The 10510-nt window shown below is 56.3% G+C and overlaps 4 protein-coding genes across 4 annotated transcripts in view; 1 reads left to right on the forward strand and 3 right to left on the reverse strand.

The window, feature by feature from the left end:
- Window positions 1–2152: 2152 nt before the first annotated feature.
- On the reverse strand, window positions 2153–3734 carry PTSG_11258 (uncharacterized protein; the record flags this gene model as incomplete). Its single annotated transcript, XM_004987698.1, has 5 exons — window positions 3671–3734; window positions 3357–3452; window positions 3077–3153; window positions 2707–2763; window positions 2153–2290 (listed from the first exon to the last, which is right to left on the reverse strand). The coding sequence occupies exons 1-5, from the start codon at window positions 3690–3692 to the stop codon at window positions 2153–2155; spliced, it is 390 nt and encodes a 129-aa protein (XP_004987755.1). The 5' UTR covers window positions 3693–3734.
- Window positions 3735–3820: 86 nt separating this feature from the next.
- Window positions 3821–7109, reverse strand: PTSG_11259 (uncharacterized protein). Its single transcript, XM_004987699.1, has 2 exons — window positions 4387–7109; window positions 3821–4104 (listed from the first exon to the last, which is right to left on the reverse strand). The coding sequence occupies exons 1-2, from the start codon at window positions 7076–7078 to the stop codon at window positions 3953–3955; spliced, it is 2844 nt and encodes a 947-aa protein (XP_004987756.1). The 5' UTR covers window positions 7079–7109; the 3' UTR covers window positions 3821–3952.
- Window positions 7110–7340: 231 nt separating this feature from the next.
- Window positions 7341–9655, forward strand: PTSG_11260 (uncharacterized protein). Its single transcript, XM_004987700.1, has 4 exons — window positions 7341–7437; window positions 7729–8629; window positions 8835–8988; window positions 9195–9655. Exons 1-4 carry the CDS (start codon window positions 7400–7402, stop codon window positions 9257–9259), a joined length of 1158 nt encoding a protein of 385 aa, XP_004987757.1. The 5' UTR covers window positions 7341–7399; the 3' UTR covers window positions 9260–9655.
- PTSG_11261 (RME8 protein) overlaps window positions 9459–10510 on the reverse strand; it is a 23203-nt gene continuing 22151 nt past the window's right edge. Inside the window, exons 57-58 of the mRNA XM_004987701.1 lie at window positions 10188–10273; window positions 9459–9910 (exon numbers count right to left, since the gene is read on the reverse strand). Of these exons, the coding sequence (XP_004987758.1) occupies window positions 9809–9910; window positions 10188–10273 (188 nt within the window). The 3' untranslated portion in view covers window positions 9459–9808. The remainder of the gene's footprint in view (window positions 9911–10187; window positions 10274–10510) is intronic.

Here is a 10510-nt window from a genome sequence, read left to right on the forward strand (position 1 = left end):
CATCAACAACAACAACAATGGAGACATCAACTACAACAACAACAACAGAGACAACAACAACGACAACTGAGACAACTGAGACAACAACAACTGATACAACTGCGAGAACAACAACTGAGACAACAACAACTGAGACAACAAGTGCGCCCCCCTCCACTGGGTCCGGGACTGGTACGATTCCCATGCCAACTTCAGTCACGACGAGCACGGGCTCTCCTTCCACCTCTACCTTCTCTCCGACGCTGCTTGCATCGACGGCGTCGACGACAGAAGGCAGCACTACAACGGCCACGGCGACCACAGCGGCCACCACCACAACGACAACCACGATGACCACCGTTGCTACCATTTGGTCCGGCAGTGGTGGTGTTGAGGTGACACTTGACACTCAGGCGGCATCTACATTCACATCTTTGTCCACAGCCCGACTGTCCACCACCACCACCACCACCGCCGCCACAACAACAGCAACACCATCAGCAACAACAGCAACACCATCAGCAACAACAACAACTGAGACAACAACTACAACCACAACCACTACTTCAACCACGAGCACCACGAGCTCAACCAGCACCACCACCATGGCCAGTGCCATGTCTAGTACGATTAGCAGCACAACAACAACAACAACAACAACAACAACAACAACAACAACAACAACAACAACAACAACAACAACAACAACAACAACAACAACAACAACAACTGAGACAACAACAACAACAACAACAACTGAGACAACAACAACAACAACAACAACAACAACAACTGAGACAACAACAACAACAACAACTGAGACAACAACAACAACTGAGACAACAACAACAACTGAGACAACAACAACAACTGAGACAACAACAACAACCTCTGGCTCAGGATCTGGTGAACTTGAGAATTCAAGTTTCAGGCATGCCAGCTACCACCGCGATGATGATAGCGACCATAACCACGACCACGACCATGATGAGTACGGCATTGATGTCGGCAGGCAACGCCACAATGACTGATCGCGCTCACGAGAAAAGAGATTGAGTGCAGTGGCACGCGCTTGCCGTTACTATTTATCGCATCAAACCTGAACCAATTCGGTGTGCAGGCCCAGCGCACTCTCGGCAGTGGTGTGTAGTGGTTAGCACCACCACGTTGTTGTGCGTGCGTGCGGCCGTGCTTGAGTGATGTACAAAGACTGCATTGCAAGCCCTGCAACAAGCATTTCTGTTCATATCCAGCCATGTTTGACTTCGTTTCGTGTTATTTCTCAACACTTGAACCGGCCAGTGGCAACATGCAGGCATGCGTTGGTGCTGGTGGTGGGGTAGATGTTGTCTCGTGTTGTGTGTGTGTGTGTGTGTGTTGTCTGTCTCTTGTGGTTTGGCCCTTTCGGGTCATGGAACAATGACCATCTATTGTTGCTTCTTTTTAATCGAACTCACACCCAACGCAGCTGTGTGCACGCTTTGTGTGGCTGGCTTCCTTAATCCTCTTTGGTTGTGCGCGCGTGCACATTTCATTTATGCGTACACTGCCTTCGTGCAACTTGTATGCGTATGTGTTTCCTTGGCTTGGTGATTGAATGTAACACTCTGAACAGACGCGTTTGTTGCATGATGTCGTGACATTGCGTGCGTTATGGATCTCTTGCTTCCCTCACTGAATAAACAACACACACTTGCATCATCATCTTCATCATCATGTGCCTGCACGCATCTCGTGTAAACATTTGTCGTTGTATTTGGGAACGGGTCGCACGAGCGAACGCGGGTGCGTGAACGTGTGTGTCTGCGTGCAGACGAGACAATATGCAACGCAACGTGAAGGTTACAACGCAAGCAAGCAGCAACAGCCGCAGCAAAACATGCCACTTTTAGAAGGCACGCACCCAAACAAAGTGCGCTGAGGTGGGGTAGGAGGGGAGTTACAACGCGTTGCATGTGTGTGTGTGTGTTTGTGTGTTTTGCACGTGAGGGTGGTGGGCACATGGCTCAAACAACATCACCACAAACAACATACTACATCGCACACGTGCAACAAGGGGCACTCAGCATCAATCCGTGGATGTGGCCAAAGCATCTTAGATTGTCAGGTCCAGTCACACGCACACACACACACACAGTCACACACACACACACACACACACACACACACACAGTCACACACATATGCGCACGTTTTGGCGGGCGCCGGCAGTGATGATGCAGATGTCGGAGTTTCTGGTCTCCTCGTAGTCGAGACCAGACGCGCGCACGCGACAGGGAAGGAACAGGCCCGCGTGTTGCAGATCAAGCACCTGTCAACACGTGAGTGAGTGAGTGTGTGTGTGTGTGTGTGTGTGTGTGTGTGTGTGTGTGTGTGTGTGTGTGTGTGTGTGTGTGTGTGTGTGTGTGTGTTGTGCATTTGGCAAGGCAGACGGGGTAGAGGGAGTTGAGGGAGTGTGACGAGATGGGTCGAGTCCGTGGTTGCGTGCAGTGATGTCGTGTCGTACTACAGTAGCCACCATGGACCACAGAGGCATCCGCAACTACACACACACACACACACACACACATGCACGCAAGCACACACACGCACGCAAGCACACACACACACATGCACGCACACACACACACACACATGCACGCAAGCACACACGCACACACACACACACACGGCGCAAAGCTTTGGTTGATGGCAGTGCATCTTGTGTTGATGTCATGCACGGGTTACCTCGCCTTGAAGGCGCTCCTGTTGCACATCAGCCAGGACGAGCTCTCCCACGATGCCCTTCGGATACGCACGGGTGACGCGGTGGGTTGGAGTGAGGTGAAGGCGGGGTGACGCTGTTCAAGCGAATGTCGCACGAGGGTTGACACATCGACAGAGAGACGAGCAGAGAGACCGAGAGGCAAATAGAGAGACAGAGAGACAAACAGAGAGGCATTGGGACGAACAGAGAGACATAGGGGCGAGCAGAGGGATAGAGAGCTAGAAAGACAGAGAGACAGGCACGCACACGCACACGCACGCACACACATACACACACACATACACACACACACGCACGCACGCACAAAGAACATCACGCATCTTTGCTTACTTTGTTGAGGAGGGAGTATGCGCAGGCCATGCCGACGCCGCCAACGCCGACGATGGTCACCTTGTGCCGGCGGCCCTCTGGCGCAATCATAACAGAAGCACAAAGCCAAGGCGTGAGAGTACATGTGTCGAAGTGGCCAACTAGGAGGGGATCAGTCTTGCCTTCATATGAACACGCAAACACACATCTAGATCTGCGAGCACACACACGCACACACACACACACACACACACACACACACACACACACAATGTGCCCAGCATGAACTTGCATGACTGACCAAGAGCTGTGTGGTGGCCTTCGAGCCCCACGTTGGTGAACACGCTGTCCATAGTTGGTGTTGTGAATTCGTTCCTTGTGGCTTCACTTGATGCACCTGAACAGCACGTGGGTTGTGGATGAATGGGCAAAGAAGCAAACCAAAGACGCCTGCCTGCGTATGGGCGGGCGAGCAAGCTCACAGGCACACGTGCCTTGAACAGATACGAAGCAAGCAGCACCGGCAGCAGCCCAAGCCCACCACACGACCGCAGCTGGTCCTCACACCATCCCATTACCCATCCACCATCACCATCACCACCATCACCATCACACCACGAAGAAGCAATCGATGCATTCACTGGTTGTGTGCGGCAACGGCGAAGGTTTTTCATGACGCAATCAAACTCGCAAGCAGCAAGAAAACCGGACACACACACACACGCTCACACACACACGCACACACACACAGCCACAGCCACGCACACACACACACACACACACACACACACACACACACACACACACGAACACAGCGAGTGGGGTAACGCAGGCAGGAAGAAAGGACGAAAGGAAGAAAGTCCAACACACAGGAGGGGAAAGGCACACCCGAGCACATCACGTGCGTGTGACGACTACATCAAGAGTCGTGGTGGCAGTGGCGGTGGTCACCACCACCACTTCAGCAATGGGGCCGGCGTGTGGTGCGGGCGCAGAGCCGCGGCCACGCAGAGGAAAGTGATGACGGCTAGCATCGTCGCCTGGTTTGCCTTGGGTAATGGTGTGTACGTGGTTGGAGGGACGAGGTGAGGTGGTGTGATGTGATGGGAGGTGCAGTGCGATGAAGAGTGGCAGAGAAGAACGACAACAACAAGCGAAAACAACAGCTACCAGAGAAGGACGCACACACACACACACACACACATCTCTCACACGAAAACAAGCGAAAACAACAGCTACCAGAGAAGGACGCACACACACACACACACATCTCTCACACGAAAAAAGCGAAAACAACAGCTACCAGAGAAGGACGCACACACACATCTCACCTGGCAAGAGAAGAGAGATTGGCAGGGTTGCACCGTTGACATCATCACCATCGTCACCTACATCACCCCCATTACGGCTGATGACAGCACTTGTCGCCGTCATACCAGCATCAAGATGCAGACGAACCACCCACTCGCTCGTGACAGCACCACCGCATCTGTGGTCGGGTGCAATGAACACACGCACGCGCCACGAGTTGTCACCGTCATCGCGATGTGTTGCGTTCATTGCACTCGTTGTCATGCGCACACGCACGCAGGCATCGCCACCACCACCACCACCACCACCACCACCATCATCACGGTTGCTGCTGTACCTCTCTTGCGCATACACCACCTTCTCAACACCATTGCCACCACAATCAACACCACCATCGCCAAACATTGGGAATGCCTCGAGTGTGAGCGATGACCAATCCTGCAGCGCTGCGCGTGTGCCCGGGTGGGTGGCCGTCACCAACATGCCGCCTTTGCGGTGCCACATTGGCAGCTGCTCATATGGCATGGTGACGTTCATCCACGCTGGGCCAGTCACCACCTTGCCCGTCCACGCATCCTGCCACGCCCCCGGCGGCACCCACACCGCGCGTTGCGTCATGTTAGCTGACGTGTCGAAGATGGGCGCAACGAGCGTTTCGTTGAGATGGATGTACTGGTGGTTGGACGCCGCGTCCGGTGCGTGCTCGGGCCAGAAGACATCGCCGCGCACCACCAGCGGGAACCCTGTGGCCGTCGCCGTCACGCCCGCGGAGATGAACGTGGGGATGAGCCGGTAGCGCAGGTCGAGGTAGTTGCGGATGGTGTCTTCGGTGTGGTTGTCGTACGACCACGGCTGGTGCTCTGCCCCGTGCAACCGCAGCACGGTGCCGAGCGAGCAGTGTGCAATCCAGCGCATGAGGTCACCTGCTGACCCCCTGTAGTCGCCGCCGCAGTCCGAGTGCACGTACGGCTTGAGATCATACACGCCCGTGTCCACCATGCTCTCGATGCTTGCCTGCAGGCAAACGCCGTCGCCCGTCCACCACACGGGGTAGCGGTGGTGCGCCACGTGCTCGTGTTGCGTCATGCCTGGCCGCTGGTCGCCGCCTGCAAACTTGTTGAGCGTGATGGGCCGCGGGAACGACGCCGGCCTGTGCTTGGCGTTGTACGTCTTGACTATGGAGTAGTACACGTGCGCACCCCACGCACGGTTGTCCAAGCCCTGCCACTCTGCGCCCGTGGTGGTGGCGTTGACGTGTGGCGGCGGGATGGAGAACCCCCAGTTGGAGTCAAACCACCAATACGTGAGGCCGCGTGCCATCCACTCTGTAAGCCCGTGCCACCTGAACGCCACCTCCTTGGCGCTGGTCTGCGGGCCCTGCGGGTAAGGGTGGTCGTTGAAATAGGTGCGCACGTTGCGGGCGTGCAGGAAGTCGAACCACGCCGTGAAGTTTGGGAAGAGCGTGGTGTTGGGGTGGTTGTAGTAGTGGTCCTGGTTGTCGGTTGTGTTTCGCCAGTTCATGTCCAAGCCCCACACGTCCAATGGCAGCTTGTCTTCGATCCAGCGCGCCACCTCCCCTTCCGCCTCCGACTGCGTGTACGCGTGCCAGTACGTGAACCACGTGCCAAACGCAAAGTCTGGCAGCAGCGGCGTTGGGCCCGTCAGCGCCAGCAGTGTGCGGCGCCCGGCATGCCATGCATCCATACCTGCTGGTAGCGTGTTGCTGCTGGTGCTGCTGGTGCTGCTGTGTGCTTGCTGCCGAGGCATCAGGAAGATGTATGTATCTCCAACAACGTTGTTGCGGAAATCATAGCCGTTGGTGTCGTTCTTGGACAGGCTTTGTCCATGGCCATCAGGTCGATGACCGCCAACACCAAAGTTGCTGCCGCTGTGGGGCGTGGGGCCCCATGGTGGCACGTAGAAGCGCGGCCGGTCTTGGAAAGCAAAGGCATCTGCGCTCATGGGTGAGGGCCAGGCGAGGTTGGCACTCACGTTGCCAACATCTGCGCTGCTCCACAGCACGGACGCGCCGTCTGCGGTGTACACGGTGACGGCGACGCCGGCCTGCGGTGGTGGTGGTATGTACCCGCCAAAGATGCGGTTCTGCGCCGGGTGGATGGGCCCGGAGATGGTGGCCATGAGCCAGCACGTGTGCGTATCTGCGGTGTCCCAGATCCAGGCGGTGCAGTCCTTGAGTGCCTGGCACTTGCTGCAGCACTGGGTCATGGTGGTGTTGTCGATGCCACCGGGGTACTCGGGCACGCGAGCGCCGTTTGTGATGTCGTAACCTTGGCGCGGGTTCTCGCACATGGGCGGCGGCGGGCTGGGCGGCGGCACAGGGTGCTGCTCCAGCCGCAACAGATACGCGGACGTGGCAAGGAAGGTGACATTGCCGGACGCGTTGACCTTGTGGATGGGGACGCCTGGGTCAAACGCCGTTCTGTCAACCACGGCGAATGTGGTGCGGTCTTCGAACCCTTGCGGACCCCTCGGCTCCACACGCACCAGGTTCTCTGCGAGCGCCTGCACGCGCACATCCCCCACAATGATGATGGAGGAGGAGGAGGAGGAGGGAGGCCTTTTGAGCGGAACACCGCCAGCAGCGGCAGATACCGCCGCTAGTGTGTTGACGGCGATCAAGGCGCCAACAACAAGCAGCACCAGTGTCGCTGCCGTCGAAACACAAACACCACCACCACTGCCACACATCATCTTTGCCTGTCGCACTGTCGTTCCGTTGAGGCTGAATTAATGCTTGGTGTCTGCAAACACCACAAAGCGTAGTGTTGTGCGGATGACATCATGTTGGTTGCGCAACGTCGCGATGAACGGCAAGGATGGCGCCGCCCACTTCCTCTTCTGGAAAGGCACAACAGCCACATAGCAGAGGCGGTGATGTCATTCCGACAATCAGAGGAAAACAAGACTCCGCTCTGCCTGTGACAGCCGGGGTTGCCACACACAGTGTACACGCCAGAATTCCATTTATTACTTTCACCTCACACGACTTGATCAACCTCACGCAACACGACGATGAAGCTCGCAATCGCCCTCGCCCTCCTGGCCTGCGTGTGAGTTGAGAAGCAAGATGGGTAGGAGGTGGTTCTGTGCATGAGTGTGTGTGTGTGTGTGTGAATGCAATTGTATGTGTGTGTGTGTCTGTCTGAGTGTCTGTGTGTGCCTGCGAAGAAGGGGTTGGATTTTCTAATTGCTCCCTCCCAACACTCGCTTGGCTCACACACGCCACGCCCCTTTCCCCTCCCATGAACTCACGCCTATTGACTTTTAACTCCTCCTCCCCTTCCGCCTCACACACACACACACACGCACACACACACACGCACACACACGCGCGCGCGCAGGGCTGTGGCATCAGCTCAGACCTGCTCATCCCAAGGCGTCACGGACCAGTCCTCTTGCGACGCCAAGTGCGGCGGCCGCACCAACTGTGCATGCTCGTACCTCCTGAGCTCCTGCGGCTGCGCCGCGGCAGACGGCTTCTCCTTCAGCTGCACAGACTTGAGCGGCGGCAACGACGACTTCTTTGGTGGCGATGACGACTTCGGCGGCTCCGACTTTGCCAACTGCGGCGACGATGGTGTGACCGACGAGGCATCCTGCGACGCCCAGTGCGGTAGCCATAGCAACTGCTTCTGCTCATTTACCGAAGTCCTGGGCGTGCAGGGCTGCTCCTGCGGAGCCGCTGATGGCTTCTCGTACACTTGCAGCTCCACTTCCGTTGGCGGTGATAATGATGACTCTGCCGTCCCACCCACAAGCCTCATTAAGAGCACGCTCACGGCTGTGCTTGGCCAGGAGTGCGCCGCGCCCCTCGATAGGGCCCTGACGAGCAGCTTCGTCAAGTGCGTGGTGGAGGACAACGCGGCCCTTGATGCGCTCGAGAACGACGAGGACGCGATCATGAACCCCACCAAGCTCAGTAACATCTGCAGCAACAAGTGCATTGGCGAGATGTTCAGGGCCGTCGACATCCTCAACTCCACCGGTTGCGGCACCGTCCCGGAGAGTGCCATCGCCAACGACCCCACCGGCATCATCGAAGGCTTCTTTGGAATCATGATGCTGAAGGACTACATGGGCGCTGTTGGCCTCGCCTGCACCCAGGGCAACGGCGTGTTCTGCGGCAGCCTCATGCCCGTGTTTGACTTGCTCATGACCGACCCTACCAACTTTGGTGCAGCACAGTGCCAGACGATTGTTGGCGCCGGCAAGTGCCTCGGCAGCTACCGCGCCTTCCTCGAGGTGCGTGTGTGCTTGTGGCGCAGTGGTTTGTGTAATGGGACAATTGTCGATCTCTTCACGAGCGTTTCAATTTGTTGTTTCAATTTGCAGACATCATGCTTGTGCGAACTGACACTTGCACCCGCACGCATTCGACATTGTTGAACTCAACCGCCACCGCTCATCACACCCTACCCTTGTTTGGCGCGTGCGCATGAATAACCAGGCTGATCCCACGGGCCTGAGCGATGATGATGAGCCCATTGACCCCGACATGGTTCTCTCCGCCCTGGAGAGCGTCTGCACTGCCGCTGGTGTCACTGGCATCACGGAGGCCGCTGCTGGCACCGAGGCCCCGTCCTCCCTCGCCTCCAGCTCCGGTATGGTGTGACTGTGTGCTCATCTTATTTTGCATGTTGTTGTTGTTGTTGTTTGTATTTGTCGTCGTCGTTGAATGTGATGGCGTGTGCAATTGCGTGCATGAACGACTGTGTCTTGTCTTGCGTGCGTGTACTGGTGCTTGCCGGCGCAACATTCCCCTCACAACGTCATCCTCCCCAATTGTCTCCTTGCCCAAACACTGCAGCCACCACCGTGTCTGGTGTCGTCGCTGCGGTCGCCGCCGCTGCTGTTGCCGCCATCCTGGCCTAAGCAGCGCCACTGGAAATGCACATGTGCACACACCATGGACAACCACGACCGAACTGACGCACAAGTCTCCTTGTTGCTCGCCCCCCTCTCGTGGTTGCCACTATTGCTTTCTCTTTCCATCTCCTCCTCTCTTCCACCTCTGCCCTTGGCTCGCCCTCGGCCATCCCTTCAACACTTGAAACTTGTACACTCAACGCATGTCGATTTGTGTTGTGAGGCCTGGTGCATGTGTTTGTTGTTTGTACTCAATGCGGCGCTGTTGTGTTCCTTGGCCCCTTCACCCCCACGTCGATGACGGTATGGTGATTGTGGTGCGGACAGAGCAAGCAGTACACGGGAACGGCCAATCACCACGGTGAGCAGTCTACTGAAAAAGAAACGAACGAACGAAACAAGGACAGAAAGTGACGGAGTGGAAACACAACGGCAAAGATTGAACAAAATGAAGCTTTGGGAAGACAGTGGCAAGCTGGCAAGCTGGCATGTTGTTTGCTGTAAGTGTGCAGAGGTGTGTGTGTGTGTGTGTGTGTGTGTGTGTGTGTGTGTGTGCTAGGCGTCTGGGTTGCCTGGTGCCGCGCGGTGGCTCCTGTCCTCTTCCTCCATCACCTCTGGCGGCGCCGTGTCCATCGCAACAGATGTCTGGGGTCCAGCCTGCGTGAGTGGTGTGAACGAGTGAGTGAGTGAGTGGAAGTATGTGCGCGTTGTGCGAGTGTTGTGTGAAAGAGTGCGTGAGTGAGTGAGTGCGTGAGTGAATGTGCGCGTGTGTAAGTGTGAGTGAGTGAATGAGTGATTGATTGAGTTTGATTGATTGATCGATTGAGTGTGAGTGTGAGTGAGTGTGTGTGTGTCAGTGTGTGTGTGTGTGTGCGTGTGTGTATCCTGCTTGAGGATGAGCAAAACCAATCGACATAATCATGCGTGCGCTCACCGTGAGGTAACCTGCAACGGAAGCTGTTGGCCCCGTGAGATAGCCGGCTGTTGGGGTGCTGGTGATAAACAGGTCGTGCCGTTGTTCTGCGCAGTGCAAACATTGCAACGTGGAGGCGGTGGGAGGTGGAGGTGGATGCAGAAGAGAATGTGGATGACGGGTTGAGCGCTGTGGAGCAGTTGACACATTAAACACGATCATGGCAGTTGAAAGATGCAGGATGACACGAGGACAGACAGAAAGGCGCATGCACCATGTCACACACACACACACACACACACACACACACACACACACACACACACACACACACACACACACAC

The sequence above is a fragment of the Salpingoeca rosetta genome (assembly GCF_000188695.1).
Source record: "Salpingoeca rosetta unplaced genomic scaffold supercont1.42, whole genome shotgun sequence".
Lineage (NCBI taxonomy): Eukaryota > Choanoflagellata > Craspedida > Salpingoecidae > Salpingoeca > Salpingoeca rosetta.

Bases quoted from the DNA above. Each gene is read 5' to 3' on its own strand.
- PTSG_11259 (XM_004987699.1), bottom strand. From the start codon at position 7,078: ATGATGTGTGGCAGTGGTGGTGGTGTTTGTGTTTCGACGGCAGCGACA. The intron at 4,105-4,386 runs GTGAGATGTGTG...CCATTACCCAAG, and splicing joins AATCTCTCTTCTCTTGCCAG to GCAAACCAGGCGACGATGCT.
- PTSG_11260 (XM_004987700.1), top strand. From the start codon at position 7,400: ATGAAGCTCGCAATCGCCCTCGCCCTCCTGGCCTGCGT. The intron at 7,438-7,728 runs GTGAGTTGAGAA...GCGCGCGCGCAG, and splicing joins CTCGCCCTCCTGGCCTGCGT to GGCTGTGGCATCAGCTCAGA. The intron at 8,989-9,194 runs GTATGGTGTGAC...CAAACACTGCAG, and splicing joins CTCCCTCGCCTCCAGCTCCG to CCACCACCGTGTCTGGTGTC.